The sequence below is a fragment of the Cupressus sempervirens genome, chromosome 9, assembly GCF_028749045.1.
Source record: "Cupressus sempervirens isolate cs-2001-9-10 chromosome 9, ASM2874904v1, whole genome shotgun sequence".
Lineage (NCBI taxonomy): Eukaryota > Viridiplantae > Streptophyta > Pinopsida > Cupressales > Cupressaceae > Cupressus > Cupressus sempervirens.
In genome coordinates this window covers 330,062,466-330,088,736 of record NC_143126.1, presented here as the reverse complement: position 1 = coordinate 330,088,736, position 26,271 = coordinate 330,062,466, and the positions used below count along the sequence as shown (strand labels likewise).

The following is a 26,271-nucleotide window of genomic DNA, read 5'->3' as shown; positions in this document are numbered from 1 at the left end:
TTTTTAACTGGCTGATTCAATATCGGGTGATAAAATTAAATTTATTAAATTGCTTTGGATACCCAATAATCTTCCTAGATTTATATAAGATATTATTTTCTGTAGTATTTTAAAGTTTGTTAAGGTCTAGAGTATTCTAATGACTTCGGTAAATAATTTGTAAATCTGCTTGAGTCGTGGGTTTTGGTCAACAAACTCAGTGAGGAAAATAAAGGTTCTTGTGTCTTTTAATCACATTGCCATGAGGTGTTTTGTCCCCAAGTTAACTAATTGCTATTTCAAGCTCAAATTTAATAATGAAATTATAAAAGATGCATTCTTTGCATGGTGGTGTCTTCTTCTTCCTTGTTGTCTTTTATATATCTTTTCTTTTTTCAATAGTCACGCTTCTTCACATGCGCCTTGACTTTTGATTAAACTAAATTTAATATTGCATTTTACAATTATATAATATTAAATATATATACATGTATTTATATATATCAACTTATCATTACTATAATTATATAAATATCATTTGGTAAAGGGGGACATTGCAATTTGAGTCTTGTTAACCTATTAAAAAATTAAAGAAAATTTCAAAAAGTAAAAACAAAACATACTCAAACTAGAAGAAAATTTACTGAAATGAAACATTATTTTATGTTTTACTCACCTTTTGTAGCACTAATTTTGATATAATTTGAATCTGTCCTGCCTATAAAGTTTTCAGAGGTTTTTATTGGCAGATGACCGTTAAGCAGTGTTTGAAGTTTTTTAATTTCCCTTTTAAATTCTGAGTGGATGTTATATGACTCTTGAAAATACACTTGGACAGGGGTGATCGGGTAGGGTGAAATTTGAGGGCACCTTGTTACCATCATACTTGCAAGATTATTTGAATATATACACCTTTGCAGCAACTGTTGAGTAAATATCATAAGCTCTACTTAGTTATAGTATAACTATATACAACTATATTATCAACTCCTTGTGCTTGCTTAGAGGGGTTATATGCTTGCTTACATTAGCATGAAGTGTGTGCAAGATACTGCATGTATCAGTTTTTTGCTGAGCTTCATCACTTTGCTGAAAATCTGAATTTTGCAAATTATCATATTTGCATAGATTTGCTTGATTTGAAGTGCTGTCTTTTCTTTTGATGACTGATTATCATTTTTTTTGGATAGGTAACATATTGATTTTATTAAGTAAAGATGGAGCTTACAGAGATAAAAGTTTCAGATATACCATAGTACTAAGTGGCCCAAAACATACATACCCGTGCCTAATCTCCCTTTTCCTATTGACATTATATAGTCAATATTTACACAAGGGGGCATTAACAACCGACAAAAAGGCCAAACCCTGTCACAGTAATTTTCAAATTTCATGAAGAACGTAAACAAAACAGACAAAATCAAGACCCCAGAACATAAGCCAAAAGACTTTGGTTTCGGTTCACTTGAACCATTTAGCTGCATCTTCCTTGGTGAAATTTGGAATGGCACGGTCATCCTCCACAGCCTGTGGCATGCCCTTGCGTTCTGGTCCTTGAAGGCACTTCTAGCCAGTTGAAGTTGTGTCCGCCTCCACTTCTAGTGACACATCTATCCATGCACCAACCACCGTGGTCTCCCCTGAGGCATCCCGTCCATCCCTTGCCATCTGAAATCTCAACGGCTCCCTTGGCATGTTCACGCTCTTCCATGGAGTCGACTTCATGAAACCCTTCCTTGCCTCGTCCTTAAACCAGACCTTTTCCTCCGGGAAAGTGACCACCTTCTTCCATTCTGAGAATCAGAAGACCAAATTACCAGAGGTTGAACCTGAGAATCTCCCCCCAATCATCCTCCACGGGCCCTACCCTATTTCCAAGCCAACACCCATCATTGCTTTGTCAACAACATCATCAATCCCTAGCAACCATTGCCGATCTATACAAGCTACCACACCCCGGCGAACTTCCTCCTTTGATTCACCAGTTAGCAGAGTTAGAGCCACGAAGAGAGACACAATGTCCAAATTGGACCTTCACCTCCAATAAGGGTCCAAGTATTCCAACCCGAAAATCTCATGGATGCCGGCCATAAATTCCTTGTCTTCAAACAAGAAAATGTTCTTCAGCCTCTTCGCTGTGATCCTCCCTTCATACGATTGGGTCTGGTTGTCTGATTCCAGTGGGAAATTAGCCTCCATCTTAGTTTTCTGAGCAAATATTATTGCTGAAATCAGTCCTTGCCCGTCTTTAATCACGCCCTCGAAATCTCTGGAAGCCCAGACTTTGAGAGGTGCTGCTTTATGATTACATATCCTTTGGCACACACGAGGTATTAATCCTTCATGAGTGCCCTTCAATTTGGGAGCTCAATCTCATAATTGAGAGAGGTAGACATGCAATGGGGAAAATTAAATACACAAAAAAACTGTTCCAACACCCATAGCCCTTACTCCAAATTGAGAAGCCTAAGGTCTTTAAAAATGTCATCCCAGTTCCCCAAGGAACCATCCATTTCCAAGTTGGCCAATTTGTCTGCCAACTTATTTGCCTCCTGATAGACATGGGTTATCCTGAAGTCTTTAAATTCTGCCAACAGATACTTATCAATTGATGAGCTTAAGGGGCTTTCTAATGAATGGTTCATAAGGCACAACATTTGGTGAAGGTTTTGCAAATGGGGTTGCAAGCTTTGGGTTTAACCATGGAGGAAACTCCGTAGTTAAGCGCGCTCAGGCTGGAGTAGTACTGGGATGGGTGACCTCGCGGGAAGTCCTAGTGCTTCACCCCTGTGAGTATCACCTAGATCCAATGAGTGCTAAGTGTTCCATTTATTCTCATGAGAGATGGATTCATGTTGAATCACTACTCATGAAACATGGGTCAATGAGTTTGACTCAAAAATCACACAATTAAATCCTGATAGCAATATCACAATTTGACTTGCTGTGGAAATTATCTCCTACTTATCAATTTGATGAGCTTAAGGGGCTTTCTAATGAATGGTTCATAAGGCACAACACTTGGTGAAGGTTTTGCAAATGGGGTTGCAAGCTTTGGGTTTAACCATCGAGGAAACTCCGTAGTTAAGCGCGCTCAGGTTGGAGTAGTACTAGGATGGGTGACCTCTCGGGAAGTCCCTGTGCTTTAGAAACACCTAGATCTAATGAGTGCTAAGTGTTCCATTTATTCTCATGAGAGATGGATTCATGTTGAATCACTACTCATGAAACATGGGTCAATGAGTTTGACTCAAAAATCACACAGTTAAATCTCAATAGCAATATCACAATTTGACTTGCTGTGGAAAATATCTCCTAGTTATCAACAGACACTTAATCTAGGAAATGTGTTTATCAAGGTGCCATGACTCCAATTTCCCTTTCTTGATTCCATTAATGATAATATTTGAAATCCCTTCTAGATGCACTCTATGTATACCAAGCTTAACTCCTAGAATTAGAGCCTCCTTGGCTGCTTCGCATTCTGCCACATTTTTTGTGCCATCCCTTAGACGTTTAGCCACAAAGGCTAAGGAATTTCCTTATAGTCTCGTGCTATACATCCACATCCAGATTTACCCGAGTTGCCTCGAACAACCCCATCAAAATTTCTTTTAATCCATCCCTCCTCTAGTGGTTGCCAACAACACTGTTCTCTTCTATGAGTAGGATCGACCCTCACAAACCCATTAACAAGCCAAAATTTAATTGATGGGAAGTTTTTTTGCAGCCTGGAATCTTGCCTTGTAAATGGAGTATCTTGAGGACATGTGGAAGAGGCCGCAGATCAGATATTCTCCTATTCCTTTCCTTCCTGGAATATTCTCCTATTCCTTTCCTTCCAGATCTCTGAAATCGTTGTCGCTGGTATGACATTACATGCCACTCCAAAGACATGTCCTTTTTTTGGCTCCCACCAAGCTTACAGCCATCCCTTCAGAGTTTTTGTTAGTGGACTTACCCACTCCAGCTTTGATCTTACCATTGCCCATGCCTCTTGGGCAAAGCTGCAATGCAACAGGAGGTGATCAATTGTTAGAGAACACCGAAAAGGTCCTTGAAAACCCATCCTCTTAAGTCTTTCTCTAGTTAAAATTTTGTCATTGCTTGCTAGCCAAGTGAAAGCCCCTGCCTAGGGTAAGTACACTCTATCCCAGCACAGGTTTTGTTCCCAGGCCACCTTATTATGTCTTCCTTCCAACAACTGATATCCAATTTTAACTGTATAACAACCACTTTTGTATCCACACCATATTAGCTGATCCCCTACATTGGAAGATACTAAAGCTCGTTCCTTCATAATTTGTTTCATCTGCTCCTGATCTTCATTAATGAGGTTAGGGTGGAAACCTCCTTCCATTTCCTGGGTAAACCATTTGATGTATTTTGCCCATCAATATTTTGGATCCCCATTGCTGTTGTGTAGCTTCAATTAAACTTTGAGACCCTTGATGCTGTCCAAAATCTGACCACCATCCCACGAATCCTTCCAAAAATCTGCCTTTGCTCCATCCCCAATCTTCCATGGTTAGCTACTACCTTCTTGTAACTCATCATGAAATTCCAGATTGTTGAGCCACGTGGAGGGTCAACAATAGTTAGAATGCACTCGTGCTCCATGCTATCCAAATACTTTGCTCTAAGAATCTTAACCCAACGCTAGCTTCCAATGGTGTACATCTGCCAAACTAATTTGGCACCAAGGGCTAAGTTTAACAACAACCAATCTCGGATACCAGCCCCACCACCTCCTCTTGGCCGACACACCTGTGACCAAGCCATCAACAATATCTTACCTTCCTCTTGCGATCCATTCCACAAAAATTTCTATATGCTACGCTGAATCAAAAGGATCCCTTTCTTAGGAATTTTGAAACAAGCCATAGAATAGATCAGTAATGCCGATATGACCAACCGGAGCATTGTAATCCTTCCTGCCAATGTTATCCACAGTGCTTTCCAGCTATCCATCCTCTTCCTACAATCATCCACCAAGTTTTTCCATATTGTGCTATTACCTACTCCTGCGAATAACACTGTGCCAAGGAATTTGCTTGGGAGTTTCCCTATTCCCACACCAAAAAGTCTGGCAATAATCCTCTGCGACTTTTGTTCTGTATTGAAAAATAGATTTCAAATTTATCCCAATTCACTGACTGCCTTGACGCGAGGCTATATTCATCTAAGACCTGCTTCATGACTTTAGCCTACACCATTGAAGCCATACCAAAGAAACGGGTGTCATCCGCGAATTGGGAATGAGTAGTTGCTTCTATCCCATTTGCAATCAGGATTCCCTTCCATGACCCTGCATCTCTCTTTTCAAAATTAATCTTCCCAAAACCTCCGCCAAGAGAATGAACAAAGAAGGAGAGATTGGGTCCCCCTGCCTGATTCCCCGACTAGTACAAAAGAAGCCTTGGGGGCTGCCGTTCACTAAAACTGAAGCTCAGAAATCCAAAATCATGCTCTTAATCCACTTCAACCATCATTCCCCAAATCCAAATTTTTGTAATACCGCCAAAAGAAAACCCTTATCAACTCTATCATACGCTGTACGGATATCCAATTTAAGCATCATTTTCCAATCCTTTCTTTTACTGGCTGAATGTATCGCCTCATGAGCAACAATGATGCCATCCACTATGCTATGACTGGGCATGAAGCCACTCTGTTCCGAAGAGATGATAGAGGCTAACAACACTTTTGTAATGTCCCTTTCTAGGGACATTAGAAATACTAAGGGGGTCATCTCTATAATATTAAAATTTGCTAGGAGAGCTGAAACGTCATTAATTAAAATTAAAATTAATATTCCAAGTGGACAAAAGAGGACAAGGAGAGATAAGATGAAAAGACAGAGAGGTAGTCAAAGAGTCACAATTGTGAGAATAAGAGGAGAAGAGACCCTTTCATTCGGTATGCTTGATTTTACTATTCAGTTCAGTTTTCTCTCTTGGAGAGTTTTAGAAAGCTTCAGCTTTCAGCCCGTGCGAGAACGTAGCCCCTCGTGCAGGCAAGCAGTGGATGCAAACCCATTGCCCGGGGAGATATCATCATAGGTGTCTCATTGAGCTTACAGGTTCTTTTCTTGTTTTCTAATCTGATTGTAACATCTGTGTATAAGATTGGATTTGTGGTTGGATAGTTATTGTATTGCTATTGTATAATACAATAACGTTTTTGAGGTTATTTGGAAATTGCTGAATGTTATACTGCTGATGAATAGTGCAATAATACGCTTTCAAATTTGTTGGAAGGTTGTCGGTTTAGCACTTTGATTTGTATTGCATTTTCCTTATACTCGAGTCTTTAGTATCATGTTGGAAACAAAGATTTATTGGAGTTAGTTCGGGTTTAATTGTTGTTTGTATTTTCCCTCTGCATGTGGATGTATTGCTGGGTGTGCTATTTAAGAGTGAGTTTGAGTAAATACCTATCTTGAAATTTCATCTGTTATTTATATTGTTGGTTATTTGTTAATGGGTCCGTACTTTGAGATTTACATTTAAAAGGGAAAGAGAAAATCAGGCTCAGGAGAGTACGGTGCTGTTCGGATTTGTTACAGTACTGTTATGGGTCATTACAGTGGTATTAGAGCTTGAGATCCTGCCATCCTATGGAAGTTTATTCAGAAAGAAGGAATACTTTGGGCAAGGATTTGAGGAAGACCCAACCTGCAGGGATTGTGAATTCTTGTTAAAGTTTTAAGCACTTTGAATCTGTGAAACACCAGGTGAATTGTGCCATTGGTGACTTCAGAGTTCAGATAGAGGTGACATCTGAGACTTATTGGTGTGAACCTGTGTAAGGGTTCCTGCTTTCAGATTCAGAAATTTTGATTGTGACTCAGGTTATAATCGAATTGAAAGAAGAGATTCACTTTTTTCGTCTTAAGGAATTCCAGCGGGGTCATTTCATGGTCCAGGCAGACGGTTTATCAAAATTGGGTATGTGATAAGTTTTCTTTGTGATCTACATGTGAGAATAACAACATTGTAACCGTAGTTTCAGTTCTGGGAGGAAGTCGTGGTGTGTTTCTTAGTGGCAATAAGTAGTATTTGGCAGTGAAAGCGGGGAACTATGGTAGGAACTTCCGACTGAGAATTAGAGTTTGCTACAGGCGGCACCCAATAGAAGTCATGGCAGCACCATTATATCTTCTGAACACTAGACAGGATATTACATAATCCTGCAAGTAAGGATGATGTTAAACTTAGGAGACCCGATGAAGAGGTACTCAAGCCATTGACAGTTGCAGCATTAGCTCAGGCTAGAAGTAATTATAACCTGAGGAGTAGGACTATGCTCAGACCAAGGTAAGCCAGCAGCTTGGTTTGTGAAAGAAGGAATTGCTAAAAAGGCTTCTGAGTATGCATAAGGAAATGAAGTAAAGGGTAAGGTACTAAAGGCACAAAAAGTGCAATTTGATATACCTCTAAAGGATTAAAAAACAGATAAAGATGGGATGTATGCACGAGCTGTTTATACATCCAAGGTTTCTTCAAGTCAAAAGGAAAATCAAATGAAGTCTGATTCAAACAAAGCCAGTATTCAAAATATAATGAATATTTCAGTTTTTGATATGGCCTAGACTTTATCAGAAATAAAATCTTTGTGCCATTGATGGAGATGATGTAGATTAAAGAACTTAGAGATGCATCAATTGCTCAATTCTAACATATTGCAAAGACCCATAAATATTCGTAAGAGCTCTAAAAGCGGAATCAAAATTGAAGAGGTTAAAACTGTTGAAGTCTATGCGGCAAACATTGTTACCAAAAAACCATTCCAGGTGGACCCCTTATTTGTTACATTGTTGTGAATAATAGACTGATTAGAAGCTACTCGATTGATTTAGGGGCTGTAGTTAAAGTGGCTGCTGAGGGTTTAGCGGTTGGGATTTAGGGTGAGATACTTAGTCTACGTGCAGTATAGAGTGGACAAGGGCCAACATCGGGTGAGCAAGTCGCAAGTAAATACACCTGATGGAATAATAGTTTGTAAAACCAGGTGTGGATATAGTATTTGAAATAGAGATCATTCGAATGGAGCTACAACGTGACCTCCGTTACATCTATCAACGGAGTCTTTAGAATCGAGCAGTGGGAAAGCGAGCAAAGAATACATTCACGGGACGGGTTATTAGCGGATATCCCGTTCACGGGATTAATTCGGATGGAGACAAATAAACATTTGTAATCTAGGGTGAAAGAGTTCCGAATACACAAGTGCTGAGGGCAATTTGACGCCTTCAATCTTGAAGTTCGATTTCTGAGGAGCCATATTTATCGTCGCCTTTACTTTGATTGGAATAATGCTGAGTTCATGCGTGCGAGTTGGTGGCGTTACTAAAGAAAGTCTTGACAGGTGTAACTCCCATTTCAGTGTCCGCTGGCGGAGGATAAAATTATCAGCTCGGGTTATTACAGTAACGCATGTCTATAATTTTATTTTAATCTGCCGTCAGTAGCGCATGCATTTTAGAACCTTGGCAATGAATATAGGCGGGAATAATCGCAGGAGTAACAACAACACCAATGTGTTGATTATGTACCATGATCATTTTTATGAATGAGTTCTGAGCACGTCAATGCGGAATAGAAGGCAAGACCTCTACAACGTCGTCTACATTGGATGTTTAATCCTTGGGTGTTACATTGGGTATCATAAATGTTTGTGGCTGACTATAGTAAATCGATACCAGTAAATTATCTTAATTGGAGCAAAAGCATATAAAATCTGCTAGTCGACCATATTCACTTGATCCTGCATTATTACGACCTGGGAGATTAGATTATCTTCTCTTGTGTGGTTTTCCTTCAGAGTGAAAACGCCTGGGTATTCTTGACATTCTTTCTAGGAAGCTTCCAAGGAGTGTGAATCGATAATTTGTCGCCTCATTTGCTCTTGGTCTCTTATTCTCTCGATTGAAGCTTACCAACCTAAGTTACGGGTGTGACTATAACGGCAATTTCAGCCTAGAATTGTGGACATAGAAACTAAGTCATCAAGCCATGACGTTAGAGGCAGGGATTGTGTTGAAAAGAAGACATTTTATTGGTATATAATTGGACAAGGAGATAATAATCGTAGATCCTAGCACTTCCAGGTAGTTGAAGGCACTGCTGTGAGGGAAGTAAGTTGTTAGCACCATAGTGTTTGAAGATCAGGAGCTGAGCTATATAAGGTATTTTCAGAGCAAGTAGTTGTTGCGGTTCTCAACGTTAGACAGCAGAGACATTGCTGGGAATTCATTATGATTGGTAGCCAATCTGCTGAGCAAAAACATTGGTCTGTGCAGTCTGGGTATTAAACTTACACTCTGGTGTAATTCCTCGATAATATGAACTGTTCAGGCAATTATAAAACTATCCAATTGCAAGGAAACTATCTATAAATAAAATCAATATCTCTGAAATTTTTTGCACTTGTATATGCATTTCCAATCCATTCTGAAAGAAAAAGCACTTTACAAGTTGCAAGTAAATTGTTGAAAAAGGAGTGGGTCATTTCAGGGATTCAAGAATTCCTGGTTGGGTAGAAATTTGGGGTTGAAAGCCCACTGGTGGTAAGTTTGTGAACAGTTTTCCTTTTGAATAACACATGCAAATCCGAGGCAAATTACAAACAACAGTGTATGAGATCGGATGTTGCTAGCAGATATGGGAGCCAAGGTTGCACAGTTTGCAAGTTACAAAGTTCCTCACCAAATTTTGGCAATCCCTCTATCATAATAAATCTAAGAATCTCGTGATTTAGTAGCATTATTTGGTAAGCATAGAGTTCAGATATAACCTAGGAAGGTACGATGAAGCCACAAGCACAGTTAGTTCATGATTTTGAAGCTGATGTAAGGAAAGAAATACTCGACATTTATGGAAAGTATAAAGAATTTTCTATCCGAATCCAAAATGACTTATCATTCAATGACTACTTGGAATTCTATCTCAAGCAGCTAAATATGACTGATATGCAAAACGAAAGTATCTGGAGTTGGCCTAGGATCTTTTTGCAAATGAACAACACACAGGGGTGTACGAAGAAGTTTGGATAGACCAAAATTATCTTTTGGATGATCTTGAAAAAGAAGAATAGATGACTATGGGAGATGAGCAGCCTACTTGCAATTACGTAGAAGATTTTACATGAGGTGCAAGTTTCTTCGTGGGTGATTTAGAAGTGAGCCTTGACAAGAAGGTTGAGGAGATAGGTTGCCCACAAGGTAATAGTAGTTTGGAGCATTTTTATGATGAACCTTATATTCCTAACACGCATGGCTTGAAATTGGAAGAACCCCCTAAGATAACACTGTAAGGTAATAAACAGTTCTAGCAGAGTAGTAACGAAATGCATACCTTAACGAATCAACTGAGGGTTAGTGAAGATATGGTTGTGACATCTTTAGTACGTTATGATAGGACCCATGAGTTGGTTAATGAGCTCTATAGGAGGATTCCAAGAGAAGCGGGAAGAGATTGGAATGTTTATGACTTGCAGAAGGTCAAGATAGCCCTCGAAACTATGAAATCAGATTACTTGTATTTACTAACCGACAGGGATTATATCTTTAAGATTGCTGAGATATATGCTGAATAGTCAAACAGAGGGAAGGATAAGATTGACGAACTTAATAGAGGGCTGAAGGACGTTCGTGATGCTTTGGATGAGGCTCAATTCTCTCTTCAAGGAGCAGAAAATCAGATCAAGGTCATGAATCAATCTCGGGAACATGAGGATAGAATGAGACAGGAATTTTTCCTAGAAGTCATCGATGAACTTGAGAGCATTCAACAAACTTATGACTTGGATAGCTGTCCCAAACGATTAAGTAGCAAAACTTCATATCACTTTCAGTTGATAGATAACCCCTTGTTTGAAGTGGCCGCTGACTGGACGCCCGATAACCCACTTTTTATGATAGATGAGAGAGTCTCTCTTGTTTGTCGTGCGGAGGAAGAAATTGATTTCAGACCCTAGAATACTGATTCAAATCTTGATAGTGATTTGGGGACTCAACCTGGGAATGATGAATCAACTTCTGTTGCTTATCAGTTGATCAACCCCAACATATTTTCCGATTTCAACCCTCTCAGGAGTTGGGTGATTTTCCTTCATCAGCTGCTAAGTAATTCTTGGCGGAGTAGCCATGTGAGGAATATGGTTATATTTCCAGCATCTTCCATATTCATAGCACCAATGTACTTGGAAGTTCTCCAGGTTGATGACGATGGTGTTGGTTTTGATGTCCTTGAGATAGTTGTTTTAGCTTATGAGCAGCTCATTTCCTATATCACCCATTTAGGGCAGGTCTTCACACTCTACTGGGTTACACATGGACCTTTGATATGCTTCTACCTCATCATAGCAGTGGAACGACATAACAGAGTTTGGGATCCAAGTGTTGGCAGATTATATCTATGGTCGGACAAGGATTTTATTATGGTCATGGAGCTGATCCGTGCTGATTAGTTTACAGGTGTAGGTGCCTAGTTCTTCCAGAGAGTAATATGGGATCTAGGAAACCGGTTGACAGGTGGTTTACAGCGTGACACCTTGCTACACAGTTTGGCTGAATTTGTTTTCAGTTCAGGCTACAGGGTCAACTACAGATTCTTATGGGATCTTGGTAGTAATTGCTTGAGGGCAAGTAATCTCAAGGAGGGGAGACTTGTAATGTCCCTTTCTGGGGACATTAGAAATATTAAGGGGGTCATCTCTATAATATTAAAATCTGCTAGGAGAGCTGAAACGTCATTAAATAAATGTCAAATTAATATTCCAAGTGGACAAAAGAGGACAAGGAGAGATAAGATGAAAAGATAGAAAGGTAGTCGAAGAGTCACAATTGTGAGAATAAGAGGAGAAGAGACCCTTTCGTTCGGTATGTTTGATTTTACTATTCAGTTTAGTTTTCTCTCTTGGAGAGTTTCAAAAAGCTTTAGCTTTCAGCCCGTGTGAGGACGTAGCCCCTTGGCAGGCAGGTAGTGGATGCAAACCCATTGCTCGGGGAGATATCATCATAGGTGTCTCATTGAGCTTACAGGTTCTTTTCTTGTTTTCCAATCTGACTGTAACATCTGTGTAGAAGATTGGATTTGTGGTTGGATAGATATTGTATTGCTGTTGTATAATACGATAATGTTTTAGAGGTTATTTGGAAATTGCTGAATGTTATATTGCTGATGAATAGTGCAATAATACGCTTTCGGATTTGTTGGAAGGTTGTCGGTTTAGCACTTTGATTTGTATTGCATTTTCCTTATACTGGAGTCTTTAGTATCATGTTGGAAACAAAGATTTATTGGAGTTAGTTCGGGTGTCAATTGTTGTTTGTATTTTCCATCTGCATGTGGATGTATTGCTGGTTGTGCTATCTAAGAGTGAGTTTGAGTAAATTCCTATCTCGAAATTTCATCTATTATTTATATTGTTGGTTATTTGTTAATGGGTTTGTACTTTGAGATTTACATTTAAAAGGGAAAGAGAAAATCAGGCTCAGGACAGTACGGTGCTGTTCGGATTTGTTACAGTACTGGTACGGGTCATTACAACTTTCAACCTATTTGCATTAATCTTGGTAATAATTTTATGCACTGTATTACAAAGAGAAATAGGCCTAAAGTCATCATACCTTGATGGTTGTGTTTTATTTGTAATGAGTGCTATCAATGTCTTATTGAAGTCCTTGATGATAAAACCTTCCCTCATCGATTCCTCCACTATTGTAAGCAACTCTTTCTTTAGAAGCTTCCAAAATTTTTGATAGAAAAATGCCTAGAAATTGTCAAGCCCTGGTGCCTTTTCTCCTTCCAATCCAAACACTGCAGCCTTCAGTTCACTCATCTTTATTGTCTCCATTAACATCTTGTTGTCCTCTTCTGAAACAATGTGTGAAATAACTCCCAAGACCTTTTCCAGAGCATCTCTCCTATCCACCTGTTCCTACCTCCATAGCTCTAAGAAAAATTCCACTGCTTCTCTATTGATACTTTTTGCGTCTTCCAATAGCACCCCGTCTTTATCCTCAATAGAGAGAATGCGATTCACATTCCGCCTAATTTTCAAAGAGCCGTGGAAAAACTTTGTATTCCTATCCCTAGCCTCAGCGGATCCTCTCTTGATTTCTATTTGAAGTAAACCTCCTCCCTCTTCAAACTTTCCCCATGCTTTCCCATCAAAGCTTGTTCGGTTTGAAAGTCCACTACATCAATCCCTTCCTCCATAACTTTGCTGTTCAAAGCTGCCAGATCCGCCTCTATACCTACTTAATGCTAAAAATATTTCCAAAATGAAATTTGTTCCATTCTTTAAGTTTTTGCTTAAGATATCCCAGTTTTGAGAAAAACTGAAAGGCCACATTGTCGTCCACTATAGGTGCATTGGTCCACCAATCTACTACCTTTTCCTGAAGCCCTTCTTCCTTGAACCACATCATTTCAAATTTAAAAGACACCTGAGGGGAATACTGTCCTGCTGAACTACTAGAGACACCGGGGAATGATCAGAGCTCGACAATCCTAGTACTCTTCCTTCAAAAACGACTGGTAAAGATTGCCATTCTCTAGCCAAGAAGATTATGTCCAACTTCTCAGCAATATGTAAGAAGCCCTTCCTCTTATTCGTCCACGTGAAAGAACCCGCCTTTGTAGGAACTTCCCACAACTTCTTGTCCTGAACAAAGTGTTGAAAATCAGTTTGTACTGTACCAAAAGATTGAACACCCCCTCGTTTATCCGCAGAGCAAAGAGTGGCATTAAAATATCCTACCACCAATCTTAATTCATTCCCCAAAGTAGCTAAAAAGAGAGAAATCTCCTCCCATACTACTTTTTTCTCCTCTGATTTTGTGGGTCCATACACATTTATCAAAACCCTTGAGAAATTTACAATATATGAAGAAAAACACATAGCTTGCCAATACCTCTTTTTAATTAGAGGATCACCTTTAAGAAATCTTGGATTCCACAAAATACCCAAACCTCCCGAGGTCCCCATAGCCCCAACAAAGAATCCTGACCACTTTTCTCTTACTCTTAAAACCCTAGCTGCTTCCTCTATTTCCATTTCTGTTTCTTGAGTGCAAACAACATTTTCTTTTGCCTAATCAAGAGCTCTCGTGATCAGACACCGTTTGCCAAGGGCATTGCAACCCCTGACATTCCACATAAGGAACTTCATGGCTGCCCAAGAGAGACAATGTCCCTCCCGGATCTTAATCGCGTTTGTCCCTTCATGTTGCCAGCATCCTCCAGCAACCTCTGAGTCAATTTCCTACCCCTTGATTTCTGGGGCCTACCTTGAGACTTGACCTCCTTTGCCTTCGATTGTGAGATTGTTCGTTGCTCTATCAGCCCAATCCCATCCTGTTCTACTATTGCATCTTCTCCAAGAAGTTCTTCAAGTTTTGGAATACCTCCCAAATAGGGAACCATCAGCCTTGAGGGAGAAGCAAAAATGTCTAAGCTCTCCCTTCCTCTCCTTCAGGTTTCTTAGGGCAAACTTAGTCCATTGGATCCATATGAATTTCCCTTACATCCTTATTCAGCTCCCTCATATGAGTATCATCCTTTGCATCCTTGTCTTCTACTACCCTACCCCCCAATGTCCTTTGAGATCTTCTTCTTCTGCCGTAACTATTGCCCCCAGATTGTAGTCTTGACAATCACCACAATTGGGATTCCCTTGTGGAAGCATGTTGGTCTGGGTTCCAATCCTCATGCCATCTTCCTTTCCTTGAGGCTCCACAGTTACATTTGCCATCTCAAGAACCTTGCTGATACCATCATTTTCAACATCAGCCATGGAGCAATCCATTGAGGAGGGTTTTGATGAGCCTAGGTCCTTGGAACCCATTGTTTCTTTCGGCATTTCAACCACCTTTTCCTTACCCTTATGCTTTATTGTACAGTCTTCAGCCACATGAGCCCATTCCTTGCAGACTTTACAACGGCTTATTGCTTCCTCAACCTCTATTTCCTACCACCAGTAGCCTTCTGCCGTTCAAAGTTCTATTGCATGTGGGAGCAGCAGATGGGGCTTCCACAATATGCAAATCCTCGCATACTAGCTGAAATCTTGAAGTTCTATTGCTTCATCTGCCTTGACAAACTTGTCCCCTATCATCTTAAAATTTTTCGAATTCTAGTATTCATGAGGGAGATTATACAACCTGATCCATATTGGAACCTCTTCCACCTTGGCTTGTTTAAGGTTAAAGTTCGGGACCCAATCCTTAATAAAAAAGCCAACTTCGTCCATCAAAAAGGGCCCATTATACATTACCCTTGTTTTCTTCTGATTTGACTCCATAATGATAAGGAAGAAACCATTTGTCAAGGTTTTGATGGAGACATTCGGCCCCCAGCTGTCATTTACCCACTTTCTCAGCTTGGTTAATGATGGCCAACCTCCTCCCCACTTCATAAAGAAAGCCCTATCCCTCAACATTTCAACTGTTGACTTCCATTCATTCGTGTCGATCTGGATATCAGTCGCCTTTGACTCCAATGTTGGTCGGGGTGTCCTTCGTAAGAGTTGCAAGGCTTGGAGGACGATCATTTTGTCTTCTCACCCATTTCCAGCTGTTACCGGTTGAGTGCCCTTGGGTATTCCCATGGTCGTCCTTCTGAAACTGTGAATCCTCCACAATCTTGCGAGTCACTCCTCGCCCCTTCCGATCCAAAAAGCCACCCCATTTTCCAGTCTGGTTTTGCGGAGGTTTCCATGACTGCCTCAAGCCATTCCAAGCTCCTCTCCCATCCTGCCATCGCTGCCTGCAGCCAATCTTGCGAAACCCTGGTCTTCTCCTTCGTTCCACCATCTACTGAGAATCATTTTTGTCTGGGATGAATTGAATTCAATTTAGTAATCATCTTCTTTTCTTGTGTGTTACTGATCTCTAGTTTGTTGCCATTGGGTTTCATCTTGGAATGACATTTGGATGATCTTGAGATTTGAGATATTCTCCTGCCAAATGATGGTGAGATGCTGAAAGGATTGGCTCTGTTATGGCAATCACAGTTGGCCGAGTTGCCAATATTGACTTATGATGACAGCTGCTTTGTATTGGATGTGATGTTGATAAGTATTGTGGATGATCAGTTGATGATAGGCTTTGCTGATATTTATATAATTCTTTCAACCCTTGATTGTATAATTCTAATCCAGATGTATCTTGATTCAGCTCATAAAGGAGCTTTTTTCTTCCAAGCTCTCTTTTTGTTATCTCTGCCAGCTTTTCCCAGCCCCTGAGAGCTGCTACTTTGTGTTTTCCTTATTGAGTGTTTTGATGTGTAGATTGTTGATATCTTAAAAGTTAAAACTCTCCCTGCCTTTCTTTCTTGAACAGACTTATTTAAATTTAAATCTAAGGATAAAGCAAATTTTTTTGACTTTAAGGTACCTGGTTGAGTTTTGTGCTGCTTCTTTCTAGACAATCTAATTACCATTTTCTAATCCTTATCATTCGCTGGTTGTAACTCAGGTTTATTTGCTGTCACTGTTTTGCCTTATTTTGTGGATTGCTGTTGAATCTGCTTTTGACATCCCTTTGCCAATTGCCCTCAAGAAGATTTATTTTGTTGTAAATGATTGGGGTTCTTTGGTGTTACTTCTTAGGTATTTCAACTGCTATTCTGTATCCTAGCTATTAATCCATCTTAATTCAATTTCATATCTTTACCAGTTGTTTTCTTTAATTCTTGAATTCCTGTGCAATCAACCTTGTACGTCCATTTACCAAATGGCTGTGCTTGAAACAGACTTGAAATTTCAATGGGATGTGTTCATGGTTAATTTTTTGACACAAAGTGTAGCCAAGAGCTTTCAGCTTTGCAGAGGCCATTTCTAGGATTTTTTCTTAAATCCAGTTTGAAATACATCTTGACATGATCACAGTTTTAACTTGTTTAATTTTGAAAAGCAAATTGATAACCAAATAATTCTTCAATTTTCTCAAAAGCATTTTCTTGCCAGAATTGCAGTAGGAGATTAAAGTCTTTATTAAACAGGCAAAATGGAAAGAATACTTTCCAAAGACTAAAGTCAAACTGTCCCTTTTGTGCAGAAATCCACTCTTTGCATAAAGCCATGATACGTCCTCCAATCTGGTCATGCTCTGCTGCATTTTGAAATAGCTTTAGAAATATTTGACAGGTGAAGGCATCACTGTGAAACCTATTTTAACTTATTAGTTATTCATGCCTTGGCAGTTTCAACTTTCTGCAATGGGTCTAATATCCAGGAAGTGACAAATTAGAGCATGATCTTGTAGAGACATTATTCCACTATTCCACACCTTGAGGGTTAAGGACAATTATTGGAGATCATTTTTTGAATAACTTCCATGCGAGCTAGAGAAAGTACCATATTTTCTTGCATTTATTCTTAAGGATATTCTTCAAGTTTGGACAGTGAATGGTATAGAGGGAGGATTTAACATTCCACCCCGCCACAACCCAGAAATTTCACACAGACACCTAGAAGATGATTTAAGGAAAACACAAAATATTGTAAACTAGCAGGAAATGTGGAAGGGGGAGATTACTAATTTTGTAGATGACTTCTCTCTGAGTGACATAATCTTCCTTGGTTGAGAGGAGCCGTATATTAAGCATCTAAGTTGCACCTTAAACTGAAGAGCACTTTGACATCCTTCAGTTGTCATTTTTTTGGCTGTAAGCTCATAGGCTGCTTTTCGCTCGGTTAACTGACAAGTAACACATCATGGATCATCATTCAACTTTATAAATATAAATTTGAAATTTGTTTTTTTACCAAAATGCGGTCTATATGAAAATAAGAATTCTGAGCAACTTGTGCAGGTGTGTATGTTTTCTGCAGACAAAGCTTGACAGAGTACAATAGTCCATTTGTATTTAGTCTGCTATACAGTTGTATTAATTGGTTATATGTCCTTATGTTATCAACTTGATTGGTTGACTTTTGTGCTTTTGTATGCCATGCAGGGAAATAAAGGCATTTGAAAAAAAGATTAAAAAAGCTTTAGCAAAAAAGAACAAGAAATTGGCAGATACTTTGGAAAATAACAAGCCATCATACACTCTTGATCATATTGTGAGACAGAGGTATTGCAATACTTTCTTTCATATCAATCTGTCAATAGATTTTCATGTAACAAACGACTCACTACTATCTGATCATGCATTTAATTTTTCAGGTATCCAACATTTATAGATGCCCTTCGCGACTTGGATGATGCCCTTACAATGATCCATCTTTTTGCAGCATTACCTGCTGAAAAGACGCAAGATATTCCCGTTGAGCGGGTCCATAGCTGTCGAAGGTTTCTTTCTAGATCTATAATTGTTCATTGAATTATATCCTTCAAATCATAATGATTTCTGGACATCCAAGTGTTCTGTATTTTCAGAATTTAACTGCAAATAAATTATTTTTGTTTTGATGTTCAAAGTTACATTTTTATTCTTATGTGAATTGGTTCAATATTCCAGATGAATACAATAAACACACTCAGCTATTGTCTGTTAAAGTATCTGAAAATATGATAATTGTAGAAGTTTAATGTTGCTCTTTTATTAAATTTTGTCTGAGGAAAAATATTTATATCATTTTGACATTTTTTTGGTTCTGTTTTCCAAATGGTTAGAAACTTGGAACCATGAAGAGTCTTTAGGGATAACATAAAATGTGCAATGGCACAATATGGTCAAGGTTGGCTTCTTATTTTCTTTCTGTATCATTCACATAAAAGTATTCATTAATAATATTCCTAAAATAATTTGTTGGTTGTAGTCTGTACATGTTTACTGTCTTAGTGGAGTTGTTTATGGTTTGAAATTCAAATGTTTTTTTACATATAAATAGTATATGATGTGAGTTTTGGGTGTGTTCTCCCTTCCTGCCACCGGTACTTGATATTAACAACACTTACTTTCTTGAATAACATAAGATGGACAACCTAAGAGTTCACTACTTGTTGCATTTTGTGAATATGAGCAATATGTTCTTTTTAATTTTATACAAGATTTATAGCGGATCAGGTATCGAAGGTTTAATACTTCAAAACAATGCCAGTATTGGAGATTTCTGTAGATCGTTATGGTGAGAACATCCATCAAGGCATCACCAATACTTGACATTAACAATACTTTCTTTCTTGAAAGACATAATACGGACAGCCTAGGAGTTCAATACTTGTTGCAGTTTGTGCATAGGAGAAATATGCTCCTAAAATTTTTATACATAAGGGATTTCTAGTTGATCACACCTCAAAGCTTTTACACTTCGAAACAATGCCAGTGCTAGAGATTTATGTAGATGCTTGTAAAGGGAGCATCCATCAAGGTAACTCAAAGAAAAGGGAGCTTGAAAGTATGTTTGCTTGTCTACCTTCAAGCTTACTGTTGATGGCCCTGGGTCACAATATGTTGTACAGCTAAAACTGCACATCTCTTGAACTTGGCTGTGTCTATTCTCTCTTCTTCTGATATTCACTTATAGGTTTAGTTGACATGATTTCCAGCTTTTCAGCCCTTACTGCACTATTAACTTTTAGTTCTAAACTTCACATTATTCATCCCCAGGAGTGTGTGCATTCTGTGCATCATTTTATGGGACTTGCTTTGACATCCCTAGCTTTCCTTCATAACTAGAAGCCTTTCAGTTTGCTTCAGAGTTTCAATTTGATTCATGTTCTTGATTCCTCCATGTACCAACCTTCAATTTTCTAACAAAAAATGTCAAATTGTACATTGGATTGTTTGAACTTTGACCTGAATGCTGGATGAGATGAATGAATCTGAAAATCATTCTGAACCGCTTCCTATTATATTTGCACCTTCATGGTTCTTTATCCATTTTTAGTTTTGCAGACTTGGAATTTTTATAAATCTATGTTAATAGGTACCGAGCAGAATGAATCTGAAAATCATTCTGAACTGCTTCCTATTATATTTGCACCTTCATGGTTCACTCCTTATCCATTTTTAGTTTTGCAGATTTGGAATTTTTATAAATCTATGTTAATAGGTACTGAGCAGTTAAATTTTGTTGACAGGTTAAGTCTCGAGTGGCAGGTCTATGTTTCTAGAAAGCATTGTCTACGTAAGACATTTGTGTCTGTGAAAGGCATCTATTACCAGGTTAGTGTGATTTACATGATTTGATAATGTGAATTTGATTTTTCTCAGGCAACTGCTTGTAAGAAACACAATGACTTGCTCCTTAATAAACTGCTACTGAGATCCTTTAATTTTCTTGAAATTTACAGGCAGAAGTAGAAGGCCAGACTGTAACATGGCTTACACCACATGTTCTACATCAAGTTCTCCCCAGTGATGTTGATTTTCGTGTTATGCTGACATTTGTAGAGTTTTATGAGGTCGATTTTTGCTAGAATTATGATTCTTGTTCATAACTATTTGGGGCTCATACATCTTGATATTTATTGTTTGAATTTGTTTGCATTTCGTTCAACTTCATGCTATTAATAGTGAACTGAAAATTTTGTAAAATCAAAATAGACTTGAATATGTTTCCACAGCGTTTGGTGACAAGTTGAACAGTAAATGAACTTCTTTGTTGTCTTCAATGATGTGCACTTATCATTAAATAATCAAGGGACTGATTTGGATTTGATTTCTTGAATCACAGACACTGATGGGATTTGTAAATTTCAAGCTTTATAGCTCCATTTTATTAAAATATCCACCTGTGCTTGATCCACAACTGGAAGCAGCAGCAGCAGGTTTTTAACTTTTTTTTTATAAGAAAATAATCTCAAGCTCCTTAAGTCGATATAAATTACAGCTAGGAGTTAAAATAGGCTTTTCCAAGGCAGTAGATATAGATTATATGGAGATGTATATCTTTCATGGAAAGGTGATATTAATTTTATTTTTCTTTCCAATATTTGTAGAATTGTATGCAATGGTCAAGGGCCTTGCTTCTAATACAGCAAACCTCCAGGAGGAGGATTCTTCAGATGCAACTCTTAGTAATAACACTACTGAGTCCGAGGTAACTGAGGTGGAACAGAAAGAGAAAAGGTTAGCAGAGTCACAGGCAAGATTAGCATTGCTTCAGCATCAGCTTTCAACAATGGACAAAGAAACAGATGCAACGAGTGACTCGAAGCATGAAGATATGTTAATTCAAGCTAAAGAGCAAACTGGTGACGGGGAAGATGAAGATGAAGAAACAAAGTTGTGCAGGACTCTTTTTAAGGGTTTGAAATTCTTCTTGGGTCGTGAGGTATTGGTTTCTGTTCTGATCTGTATGCTTTTTGGTAGTAGTTTCCCTTTGGAACACAAGAATCTGCATTGGCACAATTAGATAGCTGCAAAAGATCATACTTCTGGGCACGCCTTTTTTCCCAAAATCATATGGATTGTAACATACCAAATTCCTAACTATTAGAACGTATTGATAAATGACAACATTTTACATTTCTTTTCACTTTCATCTGAAACAAAAATAGATATAACCACTACTCTACACAATCATTTGAAAGAGTTTAACGGCTATAACAGAATTAACTACTTCTATCTAAATGGAAAGTAAATAAATGAATTAACTGCATAAGGGAAGGAAAATAATTGAATTAACTGCAGAGACGGAAAGTACATAAAAAGTAAAATACCCACTATAGGAAGATGGAATGCATGCAGTACTGAATGAATGTCCAAGCCTTGGCATTTGGTGAAGAGGAGAAGCATTGTCAGGGGCTTAACCTCCCAACTGCAGACCCTTTAGTATCCCCACATAATCTCTATCGAGAAAGGCCCTCTCTACTTGGGAATAGGCATGGGACACCCTGTCTTGCCATTGAGCATCTTGGTGTTAGAGTATCGGCTAGGCAGTTGGCTAGGTCCTGGGTACCTTCTTCTAACCTATCTGCGAATAGCTAGCAACCTGACCTCTAGTGATCACAGCAGCAAACATGCCACTAAACCTACCCCGGGTGTTGATTTATATGGACACAGTGTAACCGATCATCCACTGCTCGACTGGACAACAAGATTTACACCATTTGATCACCTTTTGGGGGGATGATGTTTTCGGTAAAACCTATATTATAGCTGAAAGGATTAGCTAGTGTCCAAAAGGTTGTGTGACGGTTGAGTCACCCCTCGAGGAAGTATATGTACATCGTTCGAATGGATTTATGAATCATCATTGTAATTGGAATTGCATATTTGCTTATATGACTAAAGTATCTTGTTCTGTGTTACGTGCTAATCTCTTAATGCGATAAATATCCGTTACCCTATACGGTAAACATTTGGCACCATTGCCAGTCGAACTTGGTACAAAAGATGTGTTATGAAGATTAATGCCGAATTTGTTCAATAAAGATCGAAATAAAATAAAAGACAAGGATGATGTACGCACAACACAGGAAGCATTAATTCTCACAAAACATGTGGAGTGAAGGCAAAAGTTTCAATAGGTCACCAACGCGCACTGAAGTTGTGAAGGAGAATGGACCGAGGGAGTGCATTCACCTAGCAGATTGAGGAGTGCTGAGGACTTGCTTGAGGAAACACGACAGAAATTGAATTTGGTATAAGAGACAAGGGAGGAGTTCCTAAACTTGTATATGCCAAGGGTAGAGAATCCAGACGGAAGGGAAGGAACCTGCATGGTTCGAAGTGCCGAAGGAGCATGAGCGCTGGGTGAACTCTTCGTTCTCGATACACCTGATGGACGTATACAAGTTGAGAATCGAACAACTTCGCTTGTAGAAGACCTCTTCACACCACAGAGTAACGTGGTTGTGTAGAACAACGCGGGTACACAGAGCAATATGGTGCGTAGAACAACACAGGTGCACAAGTACCACAAATACAAAATAAGTTAAAAATGGCAGGACCAAATGAAAAATTGCTGAAATTTAATGGCGATTGGAAAACCAATCCAGTTAGACATTGTAAAACAATCTAGACTGTGAACTATGTAACAGATCAAGATGACTGGTTTTGACAGTTTCCAGCTACCCTATGAGGTCTAGCGATCGATTGGTTTTTAGACACTGACCCGAAGAAGTTAACTACATGGTCGGACATCAAGAAAGAATTCATAGTAGAGTTCTGACTACTGAGGGATGATAATGAGATAGTAGCGGAAATCTACAAATACCAAACAGGGCAAGGATGAAATAGTCCGCGTATACGCGAGAAGGCTGAAGGAGCTCGTAGGAAAGATGGAAAGCCAACCAGTAGACGGGTTGAAGAAAAGGTGGTTCGTCGAAGGGTTATGACCACCATTGCGGTAAAAGATGAAAATTGTACCTTCAACATCATACGTTGATGCATATAACCGTGCGATGGACTTGGAGAGTGAACAAAAAATGGACAAAAAGAAGAAAGACAGATTGTTGGATTCAAAAGATTCATTCTTTGAAAGCAGCAATGATGAGGAATCAAGTAAAAAGGTTTGGGCACTACAAAAGGACATGCTACGTATCATGAAAGAGTTCAAAAACATGAAAAAGAACCTTGGCCAAACGAGAGAAAGGGAACAATGGTGTATGGATTGTAAGGAGGAGGGCCACACAACGGGCTCGTGTCCTAAGAACCAATTTTGTGATAACTGTCAGATTGCGGGACATTCCACCAAGGAATGCCCGTTCAATATGAAAATGAAGGGACACCAATAAGTATTACTAAAGCAAGAAGTGCCCACCTTGGGAGCAGGAACAAATATAAGTAATGACGCGGCAACCTCAGGAGTGTACCAAAACAATAACCGATGTGGACGCGGCGACAACAACAATAACAATTTCAACTATAATGGGGGCCGTAGCTGAATACAGTACGATCCATGTGGACAGCCAATGATACAATGCTGTGTCTGTAACCTCTAGGGCCACTTCACCAAAGACTGTACTACGAAGGGAACACCACATCTGTTGTGCAGATGGTGTGGTTGTGGAGACCATGATGATTCAAAATGCCCTAAACTCGAGGTGAACCTGTTAACTATAGAAACATGTGACGAGGAAACATTAGCATTCACTCTCGCGCAAGCGAAGAAGACAACGTATCCAGATCCAAAAGAGGAGAAGAAAAGGATGCAACAAGCACGAGTAGAAATAGAAAAAGAGATGGAGTTTGAAAAATCACAAACGAAGGACACTGCTAGTACTTCGAGGAGGAACCATGCAAAACAAAGTATCATACGGTAGGTAATGCAAGTTGAGGTTCCCATGAAGATGAACGACCTTCTTGCAATGCCTTAGTGACGGACTGTAATCCTGAACATGACACCATCCCCGAAGGTGGTAGAAGAGCCAAGGAAGGATACACAAGGTGGAAGCAGAACAATCGCACAAACTCAATGCTATTTGCGCTGAACACAGGAAGACATCTTATAGTAGTCGAGATGGGTATTCTCAAAACTATCCTCATGGACATCATCGTAGATGGAGGGTCGGGAGTAAATGTATTACCCGAAGAAACATGGAAGAAGTTGGGGCAACCTACCCAATGGCCGTCTACATTCCAATTGCTCATAGCCGATCAACACGGGATCAAACCTCTCGGGACTCTAATGGCACAACCTGTAACAATCGGGGCACAACCTACAATAATCGGGACACAACTCTTCTTACTGGACTTCGTGGTCATTCCGCTGAAAAGGAAAGGGTATGACGCTATCCTCGGAAGGGGCTGGCTGGTGCAAGCAAAGGTGAAACACGACTGGAAGAAGAACACTTTGTCCATGAAACAGAGCAGGATGAAAGCCTTCCAGGGATTGAAAACACGACTAGCCACAACACCTATCCTGGCTTATCGAAATTGGGACAAGGAGTTCCATGCACATGTCGACAGGTCAAACTACGCAATCAGAGCAACGTTGGCATAGAGAGTAGATCATGGATTGGACCACTTGGTGTACTTCACAAGTAGATTATTGTTTAAGGTAGAGAAGAATTATAGCACGACAGAGCGGGAGGCTCTTGGAATGGTGTACGCCGTACAAAAGTTTAGACACTATTTACTGGCAACTCCATTCATGTTCTACGTGGACCATCAGGCCTTGCTATACTTGGTGAACAAACCGATCATCCAAAGACAGATAAGTAGATGGCTACTTATGTTGTAAGAATTTACATTTAAAATCGTGGTACGGGCTAGGAAAGCTACATTAGTGCGGATCATCTATCTAGGATCAAGTCGAGAGAACCTCTGGAGGGAGTCAGTGACGACTTTCCTAACGCACAACTATTTTTGATTGCCGTACTACCATCCTGGTATGCCAGTATTAGGGAATATCTTTCAATAGGGCAATTTCCTAGGGAAATGCCACCAAGCGAGAGGAGGAAACTAGTAATGAGAAGTCAAATGTTCCAATTGATCAATGGGTTGCTATACAAAATGGGACCTGGCCAGATTTTACAACGATGCGTTTTGGAGGAAGAAATACCAAAAGTATTGAAGGAAGCACACTCAAGGCTTGTAGGAGGACATATGGGGCTAGATACAACTGCATGCAAGATACTTTTGGTAGGATTATGGTGGCCAACCATACACAATGACGCGAGGGAGTGGGTCGTTGCATGTGATATATGCTAGAGGGTTGGGAAACCACTAAAGAGGGATTTCATGCCGCTGAACCCTTCACATGCACAAGAACTATTTGAACGCTAGGGGCTGGACTTTGTCGGGCCTCTCAAGGTGAGCAAAACTCGGAGATGCAGGTACATTGTTTTAGCAACGGAGTACCTTACAAAGTGGGTAGAGGTTCGGGCCCTACCAGACAACTCTGCACTGAGCACAGTGAGATTCATCTACGAGCAGTTCATTACAAGGTACGGGATCTCGATACAATTGATGAATGACCATGGGGGACATTTTGTCAATCATGTCATTTGGCTATTGATCACAAAATTCAAAATATACCATTCTCTATCGAGCCCGTACTATCCTAGAGCAAACAGATAAGTGGAAGTCACAAATAAAATCTTGGTTGAAGTAATTTATAAGTCTTGTGCAGTTGAAGGGGGGAGGATTGGGAAGAAAAGCTACCATTGGCATTATGGGCATACGTTACCTCTTACAAAGTTACCATGGGACACACTTCGTTTCAGCTAGTGTATAGTCAGGAGGCCGTGGTTTATGGTTTCGAGTTTACAAATAACAATTGAAAATAAACTAGGAGACATGGAAAGTCTCAAGGAAAGGTTGTACTTGAATATAATCGACGAACAACGACTACAAGCACAATGGGCCATCGAAGCTTCACAATGCAGATGCAAGGTATGGCACGACAAGCACTTGAAACTAAACAGGTTCCAACCAGGGC

The 26,271-nt window shown here is 39.5% G+C and overlaps 1 protein-coding gene across 1 annotated transcript in view; it reads left to right on the top strand.

Annotated features, from left to right (window-relative positions):
* The window catches only part of LOC149538693 (pescadillo-like protein), a 78,973-nt gene that overhangs the window by 11,719 nt on the left and 40,983 nt on the right, over positions 1-26,271 (top strand). The window contains exons 5-10 of the mRNA XM_089800025.1: positions 17,949-18,068; positions 18,161-18,286; positions 20,021-20,105; positions 20,234-20,344; positions 20,617-20,710; positions 20,882-21,216. Coding sequence (XP_089656151.1) covers positions 17,949-18,068; positions 18,161-18,286; positions 20,021-20,105; positions 20,234-20,344; positions 20,617-20,710; positions 20,882-21,216 — 871 coding nt within the window. The remainder of the gene's footprint in view (positions 1-17,948; positions 18,069-18,160; positions 18,287-20,020; positions 20,106-20,233; positions 20,345-20,616; positions 20,711-20,881; positions 21,217-26,271) is intronic.